The following is a 24,599-nucleotide window of genomic DNA, read 5'->3' as shown; positions in this document are numbered from 1 at the left end:
TCTCAGGCACGATTGATTTCTTCCTTCGAAATCAAGCGGCCTTCGTGTTTCCACGCAAAAACTTCCCATTTGACTCTCTTTCCATTTCTCTTTTTTCCTTCCTCCGACTGTCGACCGTACAGGATGTACGTTCCACATTTTCCCTTTTTTTTCAGCCGGCGGGCGTATGTCGATATCGGGAACGTGAATGGCACTGCGTTTCAAAGAACCGTGAAAAAAAAGCGAAGGCTCAACCCGGTGAACGACGATTAACGAGCCGTTCTGTCGAATACAATCACTGTAAGGGGGTTTTCCTGCAGAAAACGCGACTGCGTAACGTCGCGCCGTCTGGCTGATCTGTATCTCGGATCGATAGATTTTTATTCCTAACATTTAAACAAAAAGTAAGCACGATTTTTGCACACGACCTACGGCAACATCAGGCGTAACGAGAAACGTCCATGTTATATCATAAGCGTTAGTTCTCTTTTAGCTTCACCGTATCAATTGAAGAGGATGGAAAAGTGGAAAGTAAACATTTTCACACGAATTTGCCGAAATCACGATCGTATTTACATTGGTGTGAAACGATGAAACAGATTGGATGAGTTTCACGTGAAATTCAACGCAATGACAAGTGAAAAGAGGATAATTTCACTGTCAATTACATTTTGCAAATTTTACACGAATATTTATTCGGGCGAGACATTTCTCTCTTTCTGCTTAAATTTCACGTAGTTTTTTTTTTTCTAGCAAAATACGAGTTAAAGCAATCATTCATCATAATTAAAGCAATTATTGTTGCTAATAAGCGCATTGTATATAAAAAATATCAATGAAAAACATTGCATATAAGACTCACCGTTGCAGAATGCAGCTGAAGTACTTCTTCTAGTCTCTGGAGGAACTGGATAATCTGTAAAATAAGAAAAAAAATCTTAATAAGTTTAAAAAATAATATTTGATTAAATCCATATTAAAAATTAATTTTACAGTTGCGGAAAAAGTGATAATTTTGTAACGACAATAACAAATAAAAGTTATATATAAAATCTGTTCATTATGCAGTTCATAAAGAACATAATTTTCATAAAAATCTCATCTATCTGTTTAAATATGTTATATTTTCTTTCCAAATGTAATATTCATTACATCACAAAATTCAACAAATAGAAAAACATTTTTTTGCCATTATATTCACAAAAACAAATCAAAGATTCATATTTCAATTATTATAGCGCAATATCAAAATATCAAACAAACAAAACAGATTAATTGCAATCACTCTTGCCTATCCCCAAATTGATTGTTGTTTCACTTAACCTATATGAGAAAACACATATTCCGTGAACATATAATCCGTAATTTATTCACTAATATTAAAGTGTATTTATCTTTACAATCGGTTGTGCTTCAAACACACATATCACACTAATAATCAATGGAAGCACAAAACAATTTTGTTTATTGAAAAAATTCGATATTGTAACAATGCTTGATAGAGGAATTTAAAAAATGCCACACGCGAATATCAGAAGAGTTAATTACTGTCACTTGCTTTTATTACTACATCGACCAACAAATTCGACACTCCCAACGTATTCTTGAATAAATAAATAACAACAAAATACAACGATTGCCTATAATTTTGCTCGACACTTCCGCTACTACCGCGATATGTTTGACAAATATGAGATACAAATTCATACGAACGCGAAAGTTAGGTTAGGTTAGGTTAGGTTAGAACGACGTTGCGACCACGCGCACTGCTTTATCTTCCATTACAATTACCCGTTACTCGATTCAACATCTTTAGAGATACGTTCAAAAACAAATGCAATTAGAGATAATTAAAAAAAAAAAAGGACAACTTTGCATCGATACTTGAAGATTCAACGAGCAATGTTCGACACTACGAGATGAAGAGGGTTATCTTTACGAATATCGAAAAATTGATATTCGCGACGATTGATACACGTTAATTTGTAACATGGCAATCACGCATTGTCCGATACGACATTCACGGCACTCCCGGGACACGTTTTACGAAAAAATTACAAAGGCAAACAATTAGAAAAACCTCGCGCCGATAATGCAAAGAGCGATGTATTACGGTGTGAACATATCGACTAGTGACGAGTGATCCCGATCTACGGCGACACCAATGGAGCTCTGGTAACACCACAAAGCTCTGGTTGACCTACTTCTACTGCCGATCAGCTGATCAGCTGATCAGCTGTTCGTAGTACCGTAATAGTGTTATATACTTATACGCGTCATACGTAACATACGCATCGCATTAATAAAAAAAAAATGATATTCATATATATGTGGAATTATTCATACATGGATTTTTACAGCGCTATAACTCGACGAAAAGTTAACGTAGCAACATGCGTTAAAAACAGATTTTTTTGCATTTTGCGTTCCGCAGATATTTATGCTCATTAAATATTCCGTTATCATGGAATGTTTGTGTGTATATTTTAGAAAAGATAAAAAAAACAGTAATTAAATTTCCGCAAAAAAATAAAAGAAAAACATTTTTCACATATGACACTGTCCTTCGGGAATAAATGGTTGGCGGTTTTTTGATGGAGTGTTGCAGCGCAACCAGAAAAGAAGAAGAAGAACTTTGCAGATTGGTACCTGCTGCCAAGTAGCGCATACATACACCGACTACTAACGACAACCTGCTTCGAGCCAGCGTTGTAACTTCTCGCGCGCCGCGCGCAGCACGCTCTCCGAGGCCGGTAGTCTGGCGACATATGGCGTTCACCAAGAATGCTTGGATTTCCACGACCCGTGATATAATCGTTCCCGGCTCGGTTGCGCGCCGCAAATACAAAGCAGCTGCGTTCGCGCGAATAACTTCGACATCGTAATGCGCGCCAGCGACGACGTCGTTTATTGCGATTCGCCTCTTCATTGTAGGGAGCATCGCGATGAATACGAGAAATTGCCAATTCTTATATCGCGTCCATGAATTTTATTGAGAGCTTTGATGTCATAATCCAAGCTTTCGCGCTTTTTAATGCTGTGAAATATATCTGGAAAATTGTTTTTATGATAATGGAAAATGTTATCATATGAAATATAATTGCAATATATGATATGATTGCATTTTTTATGCAGAGTAAAAATATGAATTATATAATAGTGCAGATACATATTATAGCATTACATGATATTGTCAATCACGTTGCTCGCTAAATCATTTGGCCTTACTGCTAATATTGACTCTGTAAAGCGCAATAAACGCAATAAACGCTTGCTCGTGGTTATTTACGCGGTCATTTCCGCATATCGAAAGTAATTAGCGGAAATCGGGCTGCATTTGGCAATTTTAAACTACGAGCGAGTGCGATAATGCGTTCGAAATTGAAATGTCAAAGGAGATTCTGTAATTTTATTCGCGCGGCAATAAATCGGCTGAGTTACCACGGATTGCTTAATGTATCGTGAAGCTTAATGACAGTAATTTGTACGTGTTTCCAGTTATCAATTTTTAACAATGTACGATTCAATTGCGCGGAACGATTTTACGGCAATGGGGAATAAACACGCGGGAATTATATCGCTCTCCGATCGCGCAGATAAAAGATTTGTCGTTATCTCATTGCCTTTACGTGACTCGAAGACACGAAAACGAACGCTGAAAACGTAAAATCCCGAGGCAACGCGACGCGAGAGAAACGAGGCTACTCGAGAGATCGCTCCCTCGAAAGTACCTCGTTTCCTTTGTAAATGGATTAGGTCACTATTGTCCAGGTCCTCGAAGATAATCCTATGCATGCCGTGTCGTGATCCAGCAGTCACAGCCAGAGAATAAATCTCTCTCCACTCTAAATGCTAATGAGCCTTGCGTGAGCGATACTTTTACATCGTTTTGGGGTAAACCGATGAGACGGGATAGCAACTGTAGCACATTACGTTCCTCGCTATACATAGAGAGTGTTCTCCGAACAAACATTATGCGATAAGTAATCCATAATCACATTTTCAGCAAAAACCCATTCTCCCTCTAAAATATTGAAGTATAGATAGTTTAACCGATAACAGTCATGAAAGATGGAAAAGACACAAGCTAAGAAAAGATTTAAGCTGTCATAATTAATCAGACGTGACAGCTCATTTCTTCGTGTTTTATATTAACTACGATAATTAAAGTAAATTATGAAAATGTGAAATATTTATTTTGTGATATAAAATATTTATGAGAAATATTTCTTTAGTAATTAAATCGGAATTTAATTTACGTTTATATAGTCATTAATATTTTGTTACAATAATGAAGTGTGGAAATCGGTTGCCATTGTCGAAATTTTGAGCGAAAACATTCTATGTAGGTTGTTCGATTTCTTTCCAGCCGCAGCAGTGTGCAAATCCTTCATTAAAAATACATTATTTAACATCGATCCAAATTTCACGTTACCGTCGCAACTTCTTGTTTGCCAGAATCGGCGACATGCCGAAACTACGAAAACTTATTACATTACGTCATTAAGTACGTCGGCAGGTACGTAGTCGTTTCACGCGCGGCGTGAAAATACTTAATTGTTTGCGAACTCGTGTAGCGTAACATTTGCATAACAACGTTAAGCTTATTACGTTGGGAGCAAATCATCGATTCGTCAAAATCGAGCCTTAAACGAACGCTTCACGTGAATAGTCGCTTTCGCAGTTTCTCGATAGAGATATTGGCATAATCTTGGGAGATTACAAGCTATTCACCACTCGCCTAATTCTCCGGGATCTGGATCAATCCGCGTGTACGTGATTCGATGATTAGTTCCAATTTGCTGCAGTATCGCGGTGAAAATGCTAATTATGTAATATGTTAATCGCACGTTTTGTAGAAAAATTATAAAAATAATTTTTGAATTTAATATTCAACATTTTCATAATGCAGTCACAAAAGAATTTAAAAACAGCTTTTCAATTTTAGAATACAAAATTACAATGCAAAATAAATTGTTAAATTGCTGTATTTTTCTTCAGGGAAGAAGGGAGGAAGGGAGAAAGAAAAAGAGAGTAAAAGTAAAAGAGAAAATGAGAGGGAAAAAAAGAAAAAGAGAGAGAAAAAGAGTGAACGAAAAGATGAATATTAAAGAGTTAAAATTATCGCGACAGATAGATGAGAAAAATGATGCGGAAGCAAAAGTCACATAAGATGGAAGGTTGAATAGAAGTGTGTGTGTGTGTATGTGTTGTGTGTAGATAGATTGCAGAGATACGTTGATAACAATGTTTGCGCGATGACGGATAAAAATTCGGTATTGCGCACACATTCGCATCAAATAGTTATAAGATTAATATTTGTAAGAGTAGGATAGAAGTAGTATAAGTTCGTCATTGTGCAGACGCAGAATATAACACATATGTAAGTAAATTGTATCTTTGTTCGTACAAGTTATTTAAAGTCAAATGGTTAAACACCAAAATGAAATAATCGAGAGCGCAGATAAAGAGGATTAAAGCGAATAATTGCATTTTACATGCAAATTACAGACAAATAATGCTAAAGATCGCGACCGTGGAAACGATAGTGAACCGTGCCAAATTTGCATCGCGCGATAGTGTTCAGTCTACCGATAACGTAACGCCGAGCCGTGGGAGGTGCAATCTGCGATTCGTATCCCTTTCAGCCGCGAGCATTAACGCGCTGTCAGCTTCCTGATCCTCATTGCCGGGTTGGAATCGTGAGTGGAATGTCCGCGTAAATCGGGAACAGTTGCTGCCACAAAGACTGCCAACTAATGCCGCGACGGCGGCATACCTTCCGCGAAGTTTCGCCGTGGCATTTGCGGCGACCGTGTTAATGCGCTTAATTGTTACCGTAGAACGGATATCAGATTTCTTGGCCGAGCCAGAGGACTGTCGTGTATTGGAATCTCGGTGGAATCACGGTATTTGTCTCGAAGTGATATACACATCCGCGTCACGGAGAAAAAAATTGTTTTTTTTTTTTTAATGAAAAACGCGCCAAATGTACGAAAAACTGAATTAAAGATTCCTCCGCAACCCTTAAAAGTATTTTAATCTATCCGATTGAACCTTCGTTTTTATGAAGAAACTTCTTGATTCTTCTTGTTTTCTTGCGTCTTACTTTCACATCACTTGAAAGTTGAAAAGTTCGTGTTCGACATCAATGTGAGTATTACGGGGAGGAAAATATGTCGGAAAACTGTGTTTCGCGCGAAAGTTAGTCGCCGATGGTCTTGATACGGGATTAAAAGGCGTTTTAACGAGGTCATCATCGCACGGCACGCCCAAGTCGCAAACACCTGCGAAGCATGCCTCGCCTTCTGGGCGGGTCATACACAACCATTTGCAACTGCATGAAAATTGCAAGATACGGTGAAAATTGCTTCGTGCCCTCGCTCCGTGCACCTTCTGCCGCATCTCGGTATTTACTAGTTTACAACTTGCGCACTACGCGGCGAACGGGGATCGAGGACAGCTAAACTGAGACCCTTAAGACATCGATGATCGATACAGTACTGAGGAAAAGATATGCTTTTTTAACGCTACCTTTCCCAGAGTATTGGAGCGAGAATACCGCTCTGCGTTTTACACAAGGATATCTTCGTATGCAACCGTAAGAAAAACTTACAAAAATAACAAGAAAATAAAACTGTATGAAATGCGGATAATCGATGAGAAAGAATTTGGTATTCAGAAAATTGGCCGGCAAACTTTTAAGTCGCTGAATTTGCGAGAGTTCGCGGTTTTCCAACAGTATAAATTGCGAATATAGTACAAGAAGAAGAAGAAGAAGAAGAAAAAATAAAACAATCCACTTCGTTATTCGAAACGAGATAAAATATTCATCGCGATTGTTGTAGCTACAAAAAGAACTCTACCATAATGATACCGTATTCAGTAATTCAAGCAGCTGGAATACATACATACACACACACACACACACACACACACACGCGCGCGCGCGCGCGCACAATGTGTGTGGCGAGCGACTAAATTCTTAATAATTACATTCATGTTACAATCTCCGACGATATCAGCGATTAATACAACTTGTCATAAAGTTATAAAACTGTCTAAATGCTGTAATAAAACTTGAAAACTTTTCACATTGTGAATTGTAATTCCGATCATAATTTTGATATGGAAAATCACATTGAGTGGCATTAATAACAATCTTTAAAGTTAACTGGTGTAACAATGTAATTATTGTCATAAAACGGAAACAGGAATGATGATAATTTCTCAGCTGGCAATAATTTCTCAGCTCGAGTATTAATATAAATGCTATCACGTATATTGCCGTTAATGCACCGATGCTAGCAGCAATGCCGTTGGCTCATTGGTAAGAGATGAAAGGTTAAAGGAAGCTATCGACATCATTAATCGATAGTAATATCATATTAATATCCGGATAGAACAGAGCAAGACTAAACTTTACATAATATAGTTAAAAATCTCCAATAATATGGAAGCAGTTACAATATTTAAACCAATAACAAATATTGATTTTATGTTTTTATTAACAATAAATAAAAATTAATAAAAAAATTATTACATCTGCGAATTTATTTATTTTTTAATATCTCTAAATCATATAATTCTGATATTTCGAAAATTATTACCAGTGCATTTTACAGTTGCAATAATGGGATTATATTGGAATGTATAATAATGAATGTCTCAATCTCAATTTTACGTAAACTGGCGAGTGCAGATATTATCAACGCACGTAAAGCTAGCAATAACAACCGATACATGTGCATTAACTGCAATTGTCAACTGCAATTGTGCAGCAAAATGACAAAGCGTTGAAAAAGCGGTACACTCGCCGAAAAGCTACGATGTCCGAAGCGCTTTTAAGCCAAGCTAATAAATTTTCTTTCAACGTCGATACGCCGGTCCAAGCGCCCGCGTTAAATATCGCGGACAGCATTGGCAAGCTCGAGGCAGGCAATAACGGCGGTTTTGTACCCCTACACGCTCTTACCCCGCAACCTTAATCACCCGGCAACGGCGAAACAGCAGCGCGTGGCGGTGAGCAGCGCGCAACACAAAAGTCATCGATGACAATGCTCGCAGTAGTAATAGAAATGCCATCGCGGACGCCAGCCCGTCCTCACAATCAGCCGCCCGACGACGCGACGGTGTGGGACTATGACGGCGCGCACGAGAGGTGGCACGCGGGTGGGTGAGAGTCGGTACGGTTGGGCATCGCAGCAAGGGGGGTGGTAAGAGTTGACGTCGGTGGTCGGGGGCTGATATCTAGCTAAGCGCTGGCGCAGTTGGGTCGCGGTCTCCACCACGGCAGCATTTCGCCCACCGGTCTCTTTACGCACCTATCTCTCTCTCTCGCTCCCTACCCCCCTTATCGTTCCCTGCCCACCCCACGGTTACCCTCGCACGTACACCCCCTTCGTCGTACCTCTCCTCCCCACCTGCCGTCCCTCCGTGGACGGTGCATACACGACATCGGGTGCACACACCCTCCAACCCCCCGTTCGCCCGTAGGTGACGGTGTTCGCGGCGCGGCGCGTTAGTGTGTGTGCGGTATGATGAATGAACGGCATTTTAGAGGGACGGAAGTAGCGCGCGGTCCTACCTAGCCCTTTCGCACGATCGTACGTCACACGCCGGCGACACCGGATCCTCGCGAAGATGCACCTCGCGCGAGAGCCTGCAGTCGCCCACGTGGAAATACGGACCAGCTGCGCTGGAAGGATTTAGTGACGCGACACTTCTCACTCTGTGATTACGCGGGACTTGCCGCTCGGTCGTTCACTCGCGACAGCTGATAGGAGCGAGAATAGGTGTGCCCGTTGTTCGTGAAGACAGATCTGTGAAATGTTTTCTCTCGGTAACAGACGACGCGTTTGGTGGTGTAGCGACAAGGAAGTGCGCCGGGCGACTTCGAAAATTAAAATACGAGGACGCGATCATGAATGAAATTGTCGAGTGTATGAAAAGAATGATTCGCGAATGTTTTCTGTGACTTTCCGGATACACGCGTGAACTCTTCATACATAGAAAGAGCAAGAAACAACGAATTGTAAGAAAAGCGGACACGTGATTGCCTCGACGTGGTCGATGTTTTGTGAACATTTCGTAGCGAATACTGTGCGATTGCTGTTCTGGAATTCCATTTTATCGTGTTCGTGAATTGTGTTTTCAGGTAATTTAACAATTTCAAAAAAAATTTTTTGCATACACGCGTGTATTATTTTTTTTAATCTACTAATTCATGAATTTTATACTATGCATAATAAATAATAAGCTCTTTTATTTAAGCTCTTTTTATTTAAAGTGTTAATTATTCCGTGAAATTTATTATTAGTAAGAAGTTAAATTATAATTCTGGCTTTAATTATTATTCAATAATACTATAAAATAAAAGCTATTATGAGCCGAGCTGGGTGGTAATTCCTTTTCCTCCCACTATAAAGTTTTTGGATTTACATTATATACCTAGTCCTTCTCTCAATAATAACACTCAGATCCACAATGAAAGTCACAATTCACTCTTTTATACTCTAACGTACATTTTATCAAGTTGACAAGAATTATTCTCCATACCATATACTGGTCTATCAAGAAAAATCATAGATGACAAAATTATGAAGGTATGTTGATTTCTTGAATCTTTTTCTCTTTTTTGTCTATATGTTGTTTTTTCAATCTTCCTAATTGATGTAATTAATTTTAAGTAATCACACGATGACGCTCAATTTATAAAAAGATGGACCGATGAATTTAATTGAAAAGAATCAAGTACAATAACGGAAATAAAGCACACAATAGATTTCACAATAAGAAAACTAGAATATTATAAATTATAAGTTAAATCTGTAAACAATTGCGACGTATGACAAATAATTGCAATGTAACACACTGAAGATGACCACATTCCGAATGGTCGAAACGTTTGTGTAAATACAATATTATTAATAAATGAAAAGGAGCAATTACCATCCAGCTCGGCTCGTAATAGCTTTTATTTTATAGTATTTATTTTTAGCATTAAATATTAATGTTAAAATTGTGCTTCTAGCTTCTCGTTGCGTATATATTATACGAACAAGCGCACTTTTTCTATTATTACTATCAATATTAAAACAAACTCGCTGTCAAATCTTTAATCGCTCAATAGCAGCTTGACAGTCTTCCTTCAAACTATCTGTCTGGTTTTATTGCACAACATGATCAGTTTGTAGTAGTATTTACCTCGCCCGAATGCGACGCATTTGCTGAAATCCAATGACAAGTGAAATTAATATTCCCGGCCGTGTTGTGTGCATACCAAATTAGTTCTGTCGATTATGATTTGCTGGCCGGTAACACCCGGCCGGGTAATGGATGCGCGAATTCAATCGAAACCAAATCACGTTCATTTTCAATCGAGCATTCCGCAACGCGCCACTTAATGTAAACTTACCGGAGAACCGGCAACATATGTCGCGCATTTCGCGCGCTGCATACGCTCCGTCCGCGTACTGTTGATCTCTCGTGGTTCACACGAGAGCAAATACATACGCTTTTCAGTAGCGTGCGAGGAGAAACGACATCACGCGCGACGCGATTAAACACTCTAGTCTGTCGTTTTTGCCGCCGGCGCTTAAAATCGTAATCGCGACGGAAGTAATTACTCTGTCGGGTAATTGCGCACACCCGTGCATGATGCATCTGTAATAATTTGCGAGAGTATCAAGTATACCGTTGCATATGATATGAGCTGTTAATCTAATTGCTACAGCGATAATTTTCTCAACTGCTACGTCTACGCTCGAAATCTCTTTTATTTTGTATTAATTTTACGATGCAATTATTTTAGCATTTTATCACGAGCGAGGAAGAAAAGAGCAGCTTTTACTCAATTTAATCAATCGTTGTCGTCTTTGTTTGCAAAATAAGCAATCTATCATTTTACGCGAGACGTTGTCAATAACTGACGGAAAAAATGCGAGCAGGTGGCAAGTGTTGAAACTGTCAGCTGTCAGCTGTCAACAGTGAGCGAGAAGTGAATTCTTTTTTATCGCCAACCAGGAAGGTACGTCACCCCGGTCGGACTGTTGCAACTTTGAAGAAGCGGCTGACGTGAAATGTACCGGAAACGATGGGCTGTGAAAGCACCGGGAATGGATTTACAATATAGCGGCAATGTGACCGGTTGGTGCAGACCCTTCAAAATGATCAGCATTTTCTTCCTCTCAATGCTGCTGCACGGTAAGCAAACAGTGGATTTTATCTCAGATATAAACTCGTAATTATTCAGCATGCACTAATAATCAGATTGATTATTTATGAAAAAAAGAAAAAGAAACAGATAAATTGAGCGACATAAAATATTGAAAGATTTATATAGCAACACTATAATTCTGATATATCCACTTAACGTTATAACATTGAGCGTTATGTCGAAAAGAAATAAAAATATTCTGTACAAATAACGCTCATCTTACACGACGGCAATGTATTAATCAAAATAAGCTGGCGTTGCGAGATTCGGAGAAGAACATGACATTCTGGATTCAACTGTATTATTCAGTTTCGGATAAACAGTAATCTGTTTTGACGCAGCGTAGATGTATCACAGATAACAACATAATTTCTATAAAAATTCTGTCCGTCAAAACGAACACGAGAGTCACATAAATCAAAAAATGCGTTCCCTGAGAAATAGCGGTAAGTAAGGGTCGAAGAGTAACGTACATATATATATACATACATATGCGTTCGTAGACGTGCGACGATGCGACGACAAGGAAAATGGGGATGCGAGAAACAACAATGACCAGACAAATGTTGTTGCGGCGGAACAACAACGTTGGAGAAAATGCGTACAGCGCTTTAAAAACCGTTCGACAGGCACCGTTCCGTTCGCGTGGAATAGCTTTTACGGAGCGCGAATCCAACCACGACCATTACCGGAATTGCCACAAGCATATTTTTCCATTCGATAAACACCAGCGGGCAAACACGCCGTACGTTGTTGCGGCGCTGCGATAACATTCGGAGAAATTTTTGTACGTTAAGGCGATGCGCGCGGTCGGGTCGATGCTCCTCTACACCCCGCGCGGGATCATAAATCCTCCACTCGAAGGGTTTTGTGTTTATTCAACATGGTGATTTGTAATAACAAGATGGATGTTCTAACAGACAGGTTTTCAGGGCCGACTAAATATACAAAAAGTAGTTATTCTATTCCATTGCAAGATGAAAACAAAACACAGAGTACACAATAAGATTACTTATTAATTGAATGCAATTTTCACCATTCCATATAAACTGTTGATACAGTTCGAATAATGTAATCTTGATATATATTGTATGTTTTATATATATATATATATATATATATATAAATAACACACAATATATATATATATATATATATATATATATATATTTACTACGTCAAACACTTTATGAATACTTCAAATATCAAATCGCGACACAGCGTACGTGAAACCATCCAATTTCATGAGCGCGACTTTACGAGTTGAAAAAAGCACGGCACCTCGTCATATCTTGTGAAAAGGAGTGAAGATCTTGCGACGAGCGCAATCGACTTGCAGGTGCAAGTCGCGTTATTTAGTCGTGCGTCGTAAACGCGAATGCGGCAGTGTCGTCGTCGTAATATCGTGCTGCGGACAACCTGTTTGGAGAGAGACGCTTTTACAACCCTGCTCTTTCCGGTCTGACTAACACTCGCATCAACGCGGTTTCTTCCGAGCCCCATAAAATCTCGCAACTGATTTTCCTCGCTGTAAGACGCATCGTTTGCAATTGAGCCGCTTCTATTACAGAAAGAAATGGAACGAAAGTCGTTTAAATCGTGGCTAAGCGTTAAGTTCGTTTTGATTACCGCAATCAATTCCATTCTTCTATATAGCATACATAAAAGTTTTATTATCCTAAAATACCACTCACACCTTTTAACAGATTAATGATAATCGTAGAAAAGCACTTGGGTAAATAAACCAACAGATAAATTGACATTTTATCGATTGAACGTACACTTAGACGCCGCGGAATTGGGGGGGGGGGGGCAGAGGGGGCGACCGCCCAACCAGAGATAATTCAGGGGGAGGGGGAGCTATGCCCCCTTGAAATTTTTCTGTTTTCTTCAGGTTTCAGAACCAAAAATATTGAGCATCAAATATTTACATCAAAGGTGGAAAAATCAGTTATTTTTTTTTTCCTTTTCTTTCTTTCTTCTTTCTTTTTCCTTTTTTTTTTTTTTGATTTTTTACTCGTTCAATTGAAGTACACTATATAAGGAAGAAAATTAAGCGCATTAAGTTAATTAGAGCAAAAAATCTGTGCATATTTTTAGCACATTTATACTACCCACTGAGTGGCCTATTATATGGTATTTGAATGGAGTTACATACATATACATATACATATTATGAATGTATTATGTATCCCTTTATAAATTTGGCCCCCTCAGATGAAAAATACTTCCGCAGCGCCTGCGTACACTATTACACAATTTTGATTTCACACAGTTGTTTTCTTTTTTTTTCTTCGTTAGCAGATATATATGTGATATTAGTTTAGTGGCATAAAGATTAACGCTGCGGAAACAACTGTAAAAGTTGTGCTTTAATGGCCTCAGTGTGCAGGCACATAAACGTATATACGTATATTAAAGGCGTACAGTTTACTCTATAAAAAGAGTATAATTTTTTATTAAATAATATACCGCGCCGTATTAAATCTATCTACTATCGTACACATCTTTGTCAGTGTTTCCTTATGCGCGTTTATGCGCTTCATCATGCGCCATCCACTATAACGTCATATTCGCGCAGCCTGACACGTATAATCGCTCCGCAGATGTGACGTAAGGGTGTAATAATGTAACGCTCGTAACATTGTATCTTTATTTTTCAAATGGAATGATGCTTTACGGACAGCTAAAACCGAAGTAGAAATATACCCAAAAAATGATCACAAAATTGTACAAAAAAATGACTCTTTAACTTGTAATTTTCATGCAAAATAGATGCCATTAACATTTTTATATATTTTTTATATGAACTACTTCGCACAAACTATTTCAAGTCACGTAACATAAACCTGACGTTTTAATATAGCAAAATGACGCGTATCACGTACATAATTGAGTTCAATTTATGAAGTCTCGAGGCATAGTACGTAATCATACATTGCTGTAATACTCTCACGAAATTCCCTTTACGATGTAAGCAATGTTACAAAAGCGGATATTCGTGTTACCGAGTGGCTCAGTCAACGTATCGATTCCTTGATACGCTTTGCGCCCGCAATTTTCAATCAGCCCGGCTGAATGATCGTGGCTGAGTAACGTTGCTGCTACCGCACATATCCATTAGGAAATTGAAAATCGTAGATGTTCCACGTCGCGGTCCGATGGCATGCGGCTCGAAATGAGAGGAAAAAAAGGCCCGACATACACACCGATGCACACTCATGCGTGTGCAACACAGTAGAATACTATGGGAATAGCTCGTATGTCCGATAATCCCTTCTACATTAAATGGCAATTTTCTGACTATTGCACGCGTCGATTTTCAAAAGCGTCAGTACCTCTCCCCGCTATTTCCGACTCCATAAATCGATTCGCGACGTATCCGGAACGATAAAATCTCTCTCTCTCTCTCTCTCTCTCTCCCCCTCACTCGAGATAATTCGTGTTGCAGACTTCCTCAGAGATTTGCGTCTATCACGTCATCGTCGTCGTCGAAGTTACCGGCGTTAATTACGATCGGACGCTACTTCCGAGCAGCTGAGTCAGCTGCCGTTTAATACGATTAGCTATAATGTATACATAAGGTCGCGGTTAAGTATGCACGACGTAAATCGTAAAACTCGATACCTCGTAACCCTCACGTTTATTCGGGATTGATGTTTTATTCAAACGACGCCGCTTAAGATCGGAAGCTGCTTCGCCTCGTCGTGGTCCGTAATTTCGTATTCGCCTTCAATATTTGCGACGTAGGATTAAGTTTAGCTAACGACGCGGTATTTCCGTCACTGCGGATAAAACGCTCGCTCGAAGTTCGCGGGTGCGCCGTACCGATTTCTCTTTGATACGGCTTAGGGACGTCATACGACGCAGCTCACAGACACACAGCCACCGAGCTTGCTCACGAAGACGCGCGCGGCTCCGTTCAAATATTGCAAAGTACGTTGTATCGCGTCTAACCGGCTTTAAACTGCACATATATATCCGCGGATGTATCATTATTCGTAATGGCACTGGAAATTGAAGGGTTGATGAGCGACAATTTAGAACGTCAATAACACGAGGGAAAATCGAGATTGCAGTGACTCGTAAATTTCAGCCGGCTAAGCACGTCAAAGTTTTCTTTCTTATTGAATCTTACGTCGTCGGTCTTACTTTAGGGAAGTAATAGAGCAATACCAAATAATTGTTATAGCCCACAAGTATCCATCAAGGAAGAAACTTCATGAAACACCTGTGCCGGAGTATCCTACAGGAGATAAGTCAACATTAACTGCCAATTGGACCGTGCCTCCTACAATAACATGGCTATAACTTTATATTGTTTGGCAATTTCTAAGTTAATATTGAACTAACGATATATCGGAAAGATAATTTCGAGTTTCCAGACGGCTAGCACAAATCGCCTTGCAGTACATAATACTGACCTTTCAACACCGACGCAGTTATTATTCAAAAAATAAATAATATCTATCTAAAAATTTTATATTAAAAAAAGTAGTAATTTATCTTCAAAATAATTGCTGAAATTAAATAAACGATCGCGATACTCAAATAAATCGCAGTCCTAATATTAAATAATATTTGCGTGTATGATGAAACGGTTCGTAAAATCTCAGATCATTCATAGAACCATCATCGTTGATTTTAGGAGAAGATCGTTACTGTAACTATCGGACATCTCGGCACCCTTTGTCGTAAAAAGATCCAAATCCCCAGGCTTCGTCGGCCCGCGCGCCACGGGCGCTCGATGTGCTTTTTTGCTTCTCCCGAAATCTCGATCCGATCGGAAGTTCATTCCGAAGTAACGTCTCCGATAAGACGCTTACAAGTAGGTGCTTCGGCAAGGGTGGGAGTGACAGAGTGGGAAGGAAGAACGAACTTTCGCTGACGGTATTGGTATTCAGAAATGCAAACTTTTATCCCCGAAGCGCTCGCAAAGTTCGCGAGCATTCAATATGCGTTTCGATAACTCGCTGCATTCGTCTGTGCCACGCTGATCGGGACGTCGCGATTTTACGACCAATACAAACAATGGAATCCAACTTGGCGATTAATGGCGAATAAACTCGGGGAAAATTCGCCGCATTGTATGCTAAGCGAGTCGTGCGGACAAAGAGCTCTTTTTCCTGAGCTATTAAGTTTTCCGAGTGCTTTCGCAAAGCACCTCGTTACAAAGCCTCGGAAGACGAATTTTCTCTCGATACTTAATTAATTAGGGACGCCGCCTTAAATGCAACGCCGTAATTCAGCTCGTGTACGATCGTCGTCGATCGACCCACTTTTACTACCGTCAAACCGCAACGTCGCCCATTAAAAATTCGTCGTTCGGTTTCTTAATTCAGCTACAAGCGCGACACGTGTACGAATAAATTTCGTGGGTGGAAGGGTGCGCGCGTCACGAGATTTTAATCGGAAGATTTATATTAATTTCAACAATCACGCGGATCCCTACTGTTTACGAAGTCGGAACGGTCGCGCGACGAACGAAGGGATCATAAATTTTCGCGTTAATAACATTTTTTTAAGCACTGTGCGAGGAGATGAGACTGACTCGGAAGACGGATTATACTTTAAGGTGCCTAATTAATTGGCGCCGCTCGTTAATTAAATATACTAACTTGGTTCTGCCACACGCCTTCCGCAAATGACCTAGTTGTGGACATCATCTTGTAGAAGCTCGATGGCGATGCGCATGATTAATCATCTCCAGGGAACCAAAGTTACAATTTGAAAATAATTAAATTGCCGGCTTAGGATCCAATCCGTTTTCAGTTATAAACTTTAAACGTGGATTTCACGAATTACAATGTAACAAGAAAGAACTCGTATCCTGTCCTATATTTTTCACTGTTTTAACATGAAGTTGCAGTTCTGCGACTCTTCGCGTTTATGTCTGAATTAACTTAATCTCTTCGACGCGGTGGATCATGCTGCGCTGTATTAATCATTTCGTAAACCATACGTGACGAAGGCATTTTGCACGTTTGCCTAGTTTACGTTTGCAGTGAGTAACTCTCGGCAGCGTGAGATAGCTACAACGTAATACGTCTGCTTACAGCGGTTAACCCGGGGTACAGGGAATTTCTACATCCCACGAGTAAACGTTCTTTGATTTATGGCACGGCTAATAGATTTTCCGTCAGAGTGAAAATTCATCAATTCGCAATGGCGGCGGTTAAACGCGGATCGATATCCGTTACGCGATATCACCAGCCGATTCGCCGGTGCAAATATTTTTGTTTCCACCTTGTCAGGCGTTTTTTTCAAAAAGTCCCGTCGCCGGCGAGCGCACACATAGATCAGACCGAGAATAACGTTGCACGCGCAATATCCACCGGTCGCGTCATGATATATCAAAGCGCAATTTACGGTACTGTTATATCGCCAATATCAAACGAGCTTTTTCTCTTCCCATCCTCGGCGGGAGGGAGGGAATTGGGAAATATGGTTGCGTTCCGCCACCGATTCTGAAATTTATAACAGAATCAGCCGCGCGGGCCGATGATGGTCTCCGATCGTACCATCCTTCATCTGATCGAGGGAGGGTCGATAAGATCACCGACGCAGAGAGATATGCATGTATGTGTTCGCTAAAAGAAAAGTGAATATTTTATCTCTACAATTCTGCAGAGCTATCTACGCTCAACAAGTGAAAGAATGCTGCGGCGTCTTCAAACTTCTACTTTCGAAAAAATTACTTCCCTAATTGTAATCAATTCAACTCGAGGAAATTCGCCGTAGTTGAAGCATGCCATTATAAGCGAGTGTGCAGGAAACGATTTGACTGAAAAATCGCGAGAATTAGTTGGAATATTTTATGTAAGCGGATTAATAGAAAATTGAAATATTGACAGCAACAAAAAGAAACATCATTTTCGTATATACTTTAGCAAAATGTTTCATACTTTCAGCAATTGGCTAGCTTCAAAGTATCGAGAAGAAGAAAGAATTCATCGTTCATGCGGTACGAGAACCGCCGTGCCATTAGTCTCTATAATGAGACCGCGCCTCTGGAAGGAAGGAAAGGAACTCGATTCTCTCGACTCGATCGTATTTTCCTTCCTTTCGATATCAATATTTCCTATTGCCCCGGAATATCGCAGTCTTCCGACTTATAAGAAATCTTTCCATTTCATTTCCTTGAGGCGCGACGTAAAGCGTTTCGTTCTTATAATTTACACGTGGATTGCGTCTTGTCTTATCAATAGAATATAATTTAAAACTCATACAATTATGTACTTCACTCGTCTTCTTTCTTTTTCCTAGTAAGTTATATTAAAAAGTGTATCATAAAATGCTAGCTTCGTTCAATCGTCGTAAAATTGTAATATATGTGTTTTATGAAAATGCGATTAATGTTTGTCTGCTGTTAATTGGCGATAATTCACTATTGATTCTTTACACATCAACTCAATTCATTAACGTTGAAATCTCGAGCGTGCACTGCTGGAATTGGAAGTATGTTGAAGCATCCGGCATTTGATTTTGATTGAAATATTGATTGTAACATTATAACTCAATAATTTGAAATTCTTCAAGAGATTACTTGAATAACGTTGTCGTTCACGCTTCAATTATATTGTAGAATAATTCAGCCTGTCAAAAATATAATAGACAAACGTTATTTCTTTATGTGTATTTCTTCGAACGACTCCTGACAAATTGGCAGCAAATAGATTTATACCATCCACTGACGATACGTCTTCATATCATTCACGAAGTAAATATACGATCGTTCTCGCAAAAACAGATAAAACAAATATAAGAGCGAAAAAAACTCAAAGAACGCGAATGAGAGAGAAAGAGAGAGGAGCAGCGATTCACTGGAAGAGGATAAAAAATTTTCCTTCACAATTTGCATAAAATAAATTAGTCGACGCATTTATTAATATTGGTTAACGGGCGGGCGATAAATATCGAAGTTTTAGATGATAGAAAACATGCGACGCGGAAAGTAAAACGAGTCGATCGATGCGTATAGGAAAGGAAGGTGGTTCATCTCGATATGCGTTTCTTTATTATGCTGTGAAGCTGATACGAGCAGACGCAGGAAAGGAAAATTTGCATCCCAAAGAGTTTACATTGGGAATACGAACGCTCTGTACAATATTTTCCGGAAAAACGGTTTTCCGCCGTCGGTCGTCGTCCGAACGAAAATCGATGGCGCATACATAGAAGCGGGTTCGCGTTATTCAGAAACTACTCTCGGTTCTTTGGAAATTCTCTTGAGAAGTGGAAACGATATAACCGCATTTAGCGCTAATTAGACGGCCTCTTTATGAAGCATTCTCGAAAATATAAACTACCAGGTCGAGAAGAAGCGTTAACCGCGAGAGTCAAATTGCTCTTCGGCAGAGACTTCCTGAAGTTCATCCCGCAATACGTTAAATGTATATAAAAGAATCTTCTTATATTTCCATGCCCGGCCATTTAATTAAACGGCAAAGCTTTTAAGAGGCTTATAAGTTAAGATTGCCTGCGCCTTATCGCTACGACATATCTGCGGTTGTCAGCAATTTTCTTCGGCACCTATTCTCGCAGACTACGTACCGCTTCTCGATTCGGGATAATAAGAAACTTCTTTTTCGGTCTTTTAACGGCTCATCAAAGAGATAATTTATTCACGCGACACCGCAGACGAGATAATTACACAAGACAGCTGTTATTAAGAAAATTCCGTTCGAGTCATCCTGATATTTGCAATTTAGCATACACGACGAACAGCCGATTCGCTGGCAAAGAACAAGCCCCTGCTTGAGTTGAAATGGCATAAGCGTTTATAATGGAAATTCGCAATGACATCGACACAGCTTTACATTAATAATCGCGTTGCTCTTTTCTTCCTATTTAAGAATTAGCGGATATTCTGAAGGACTCGCGCACAGCGATAGCGTTCTTTGTGGACAGGCGTAAAGGAGCTTCGAAATCGTATACTTTCAACGCACGTACCGTAAACGAGCAACCGAACTATCGGCTCGCATTGAGTCGCTTTACTCCTGATAAAAATGTTTCCGCCATTGAATCAAGTAGCTAATCAAAGAGCTATTCAGGAAGCTATAGGCGCACGACGGACCGTCGCTCCTAATTAGTACTTTGTGCTGTATGTATGGCGCGGAAATGCTGACAATATCTATTAGGGACGCTAAAAGAGAACGTTCTTGCGTCCGACGAAGAACCGCTCTATTCATTTACCTTTCTGATGAGAAAATCGCGAAGGAGCTTCCTCCTTCTCTCCTTTCTCTTCCTCTCCGCCCGTTCCCCTCCGCGCTATTCTGTCTAATTAAATCGGAGCTCCTTTGAGAGTCTTAAGCGCAACATTTCCAGTTCTACCTCGAACCATTTGCTCCTCTGTTATTTAGTGTCCTACTTCTTTGACGACAGCAACTTCGCTACACGACCCACCCGGATTACAGCCGCGAAAGCAATACTCCCTCACTATTTTGAAAACGTGCCCCGTCGACGATGTATGTGAATGGTACAATTATAACACGCATAATTTACAATCAAAGCGCTATATGAATAAGCAAAATACATTCTGTGCCAAGAATCGAAATTTTGGCGATTATCATCGCACATGAACAAAATTTTAGTGATATATGATATTAAATTATGAATAAATTAAACAGTAGACACACGAATTATTATTTTCATCGTGTATGCGTACCACATTACTATCCTTTCCTGTATTATATTTTGATGAACACGAATAGATAAGAGGCGGTGAGGTAAACGTAACCGCAGCTACGCGCGTTTATATAACATTCGTGCATAACACCGTGAGTTATCATTACTCTTCGCGGCGAAGAACAAATATTTGTTCTCGTGGAGCGCGGTTTCAACATGCAACGAAAGCATAACCGTAATTGAAGAGGCAGCGAAAATAGTAACAACTGCGCGGAACGCGGCTTTCGGAGATTTTGCTTATCGACGGACAAGACAATAATAACTGTTGTTCGCGCACGCGTGGGGAAAAACAGCGCGGTGCAATTATTTTTTTTTTTTGATCTCTCGGCTGCAGCGTCGCCGTGAGAGTTGAAAGTTGCGGGGGAAATGAAAATGGATTGCGCCTTTTTTTTGGCACGAAGTAAGCTATTCCGTTGATTCGAAGGGGCGGTGTGCGGAATGAAAATAGATCGATGAGCAAGACGAATATGCCTCGTTCTATCGATGAGTTCGCCGGCTAACATGCGCCGCACGCTGACAATGATGGGTCGGGTGTTTGAAAGTACACGACGGATATCACGGGAAAAAAGGGGGATTCCGTTGCGAGGCAGTTTTCATCGGAACTATCGAGGAGTACACTTTTTCAGCGGAAGTAGATTTATCTGTTAATTTAACAGAAAATTTAAACGCGCATGCATCTTTTCGGTTCGTTTACGGATATGATAACTGCTGCTATATTCTGAAACGTATTGTAATGATTTCTCTCATTCGGTTTCATCGGAAGGAAAGAGAAATAAAAATATATCTACTGCAATTTTATCTTGTCGGAAATAAAGAGAGAAGCGGGATCAAAGGAAATGTGGGTAATGATTAGAATACGGCAGCAATTTCTCTTTTTCGAATATATTGCAAACTATCAATGCGTGCACATATGGGAGATCATTACTATAAAAAATGAGAAAAATTTCTACTAACCGCTTAACGATTTTATCTGCCTCGTTGGAATGCCTTTTCAGAAATAAATGTTGTACTATATATGTCAGAAATTTACACGAGTATAATCATAAGACTATTGTACTACATGAATGCCACGTTGGATGTAACACAACACACAAGAATGATCGTTATTTTTTATTACGAACTCTCAATGAAGTATTCGCGTGAACGCGGAACATTTTTAAAGAATCTTCCCTCAGAAACTTCCCAAAACACTAGACAATGAGAAAGAATTAAAAAAAAAAGAAAATAAACTTTACTCAGCGGATATATAAAGGGAAGATCGTGATCAAAAGGAATACAAGTCCCGGAATCTTATTCAACGGAATCTTCATGTTACGGCATTTTCATTTCCGTGTACATGAGTCCCTGCCGAACGCGTCTATGCAGGCGCATTGTTGCGGTGAGGTATAAAACCGGCGCAGCGATAACGACGTTTCTCCGGAAAACGTGCTCTGAAAGGTATGCCCTAATATCCCCATTAAATGAATTCACTGGACAAGTGCGCGAGAATCTCGCTCCCGACCGAGCTCGTTATAACGACCGTTACGCCACGTACATATAGATCGGCACCGGTCATCGGAGCGGACGACAAAAATGCTACTACCGCATTTTGTTCTCGGACCATGTTCGATCTTTTTTTTCGCTGTATCGTTATATCGCCGTTTCATCATGTTCGATAGAGAACATTCTGGTTTCTATGGCATTGACGCTAACCACAATCGTTAATTCGATACTTGGGAAATCATATGTGTGTTATGTTATGTACGCTCGCAAATATGTAGTTTGTATGTAAATATGTAACTTGTGTGCAAGCTTTCTAATAGCAAATACTGCTGTGTACATAAATAGTGTTTGTTGAGATATATTTCAATAATGACATAAATGTGCCATTTGATTTAGAATCAAGTTTTCCCCCTGGCGGTTTTTAGTTTGAAAAAAACTCAACTGTAACAAAGACCGCTATCCATTTGCGTTTCAGAGAAGACATTAATTTTTCATCATATTTCCTAAACTTGTGTAAGATTAATATTGGAGGTGTGCCAACGAGTCTCTCACAATTGCGATCTAATCTTTTCTATGAATATGCAACTTTTGGGGAACTCTTCACTAAAAAATTCTGTGAAAAACGATCTTTTTTTTTTTGAAGATGATATTACATTATTCTACGTCCCTTTTTTACATAGAAATGTATTATATTTGAAAGTAATATTCATGAGTTGATTCCTATTTGCACTTTAATTTTTTACACGCCAAAATGAGATATCCTCTACGGTATATTCTCATCAAGTAAGGACAGCTCTCTGTTTTGATCGTGCAAAAACTGTCTGTGACAATATCAACGTGCACAAGCGACACTGACACGAGCAAAATTAAATTTTCTTCCGTGAGATGAAGTAGTGTGGAAACCACGTCTGTCGCAACCATCCTCTGAAAAATTCGTGGTAACATCATTGTGGCGTGATAGGAAGGTCACAAAGATGCTACTCTTCAATTTCATATTCCCCGTTTACGACAGTGGAAACGTCCGCGAAACATTTCGAGAAATTGACGCTGCGTCTTTCCTCCGGAGCAATTGACGTGACTCTTTCACCCTTCTTCTGTCAAATTAAACATTGGCAATTCGTAGGGCTAAAATTGGCGACATAATGGAAATCATCTCTCAACGGAAAAATAAAAAATCTCGAGACGCTTTTTAAATTTAGTATGAAAAGAAGCTTTATACGATTTTTCCATTTCTCGCTAGCTTTCACACAACAGATAAAACGAATAAATAACAATCGAAAAATGATAATGCAAATTCAAACAACCGTTAATTCTTATTTGGCGCATATAATCCTTGCAAAACTCGTATATAATAAATCAACTAAATAAAGCTGGAATGAAAGAGTACACATTAAATATGAAGAAGCACGTACTAGCAAACAAGTTTAATTGAGCGAAATGCGAGTTGCGTGTTACGTTTGTAACATATATAAAGTTGGAAATTTTTATTTAAAATGTGTTGAAAATTTTAATTAATTTTAGTTTGGTAAATTTTAATTAATTTTGAACCTGGCGTGGAGAGAATGAAATTTGTCTGCTGCAGATTTTTAAGCGATTGGTGTCTTAAAATTCGCGATAATCGCCTCTAAAATTTTAATTATTTCCTTCATGCCGTGTGCTTCTGGAAAAAAAAGCAGGAACATTTAGAGAAGGAAAGCGCGCGAGTAAATGAGACCTGAATGTGACTGTGTAAAAAACGAGAGACGTCACCATGACGCAAAGGGTCCTTAAAAATTCCGCAGAAAGGAAAAAAAAACGCCGAGCCAAGTTCGGTCAATCGATCTGTAAGTATCAAAGACGCATTATTAAGATCGCCAGGCGTCTCTTTGTTCACGAATGGAAAAAGCAGAAAAAGTTCTTAATGAGAGAGCCCGCTTTATTTCTCGCAGGAAAAGATTCATTTGATGTCTCGAAAACTTCAGAACTTGATCGCGACTCTTCGACGCGCCTACAAATGCAAAAGTTCAGGCGACTACTATAATCGCAATGAAATAGGAAACTTAATTTAAAAATATCAAGAAATATATATTTATTTAAAAAATTAGTTTTTATGAAAATAGTTGATGTTTTCGGTTAACGTCAAAAATATAAGTAACTAATGAGTAAAAATATCTCACTCTTTTGTTGTTTTATCTTTCGTTTATTTTTACACTTTATTACCCTTTATCCTACAAACAGAGAAACGTGCAAACAGTTA

The 24,599-nt window shown here is 39.4% G+C and overlaps 2 protein-coding genes across 7 annotated transcripts in view; one reads left to right on the top strand and one right to left on the bottom strand.

The window, feature by feature from the left end:
* Window positions 1-24,599, bottom strand: part of LOC105670036 (zwei Ig domain protein zig-8) — a 265,129-nt gene that overhangs the window by 137,712 nt on the left and 102,818 nt on the right. For both annotated transcript variants that reach the window (XM_067358628.1, XM_067358629.1), the window contains exon 5: window positions 842-895. The gene's annotated coding sequence lies outside the window, so the exon portion shown is untranslated. The remainder of the gene's footprint in view (window positions 1-841; window positions 896-24,599) is intronic.
* The window catches only part of LOC105670037 (zwei Ig domain protein zig-8-like), a 235,366-nt gene that overhangs the window by 172,832 nt on the left and 37,935 nt on the right, over window positions 1-24,599 (top strand). The window contains exons 1-2 of one of the 5 annotated variants that reach the window (XM_067358636.1): window positions 8,162-9,136; window positions 11,005-11,184. The exons of 1 other annotated variant lie outside the window; for it this stretch is intronic. In XM_067358636.1, coding sequence (XP_067214737.1) covers window positions 11,061-11,184 — 124 coding nt within the window. In that variant the 5' untranslated portion in view covers window positions 8,162-9,136; window positions 11,005-11,060. Of the gene's footprint in view, window positions 1-8,161; window positions 9,137-10,792; window positions 11,185-24,599 lie in introns of those variants that run through there. 3 more of the 5 variants (XM_067358637.1, XM_067358635.1, XM_067358634.1) reach the window with 3 other exon arrangements.

Source organism: Linepithema humile, chromosome 7 (assembly GCF_040581485.1).
Source record: "Linepithema humile isolate Giens D197 chromosome 7, Lhum_UNIL_v1.0, whole genome shotgun sequence".
NCBI lineage: Eukaryota > Metazoa > Arthropoda > Insecta > Hymenoptera > Formicidae > Linepithema > Linepithema humile.
The sequence above is the reverse complement of the archived record's forward strand: the minus strand, read 5'-3'. Positions and strand labels throughout refer to the sequence as shown.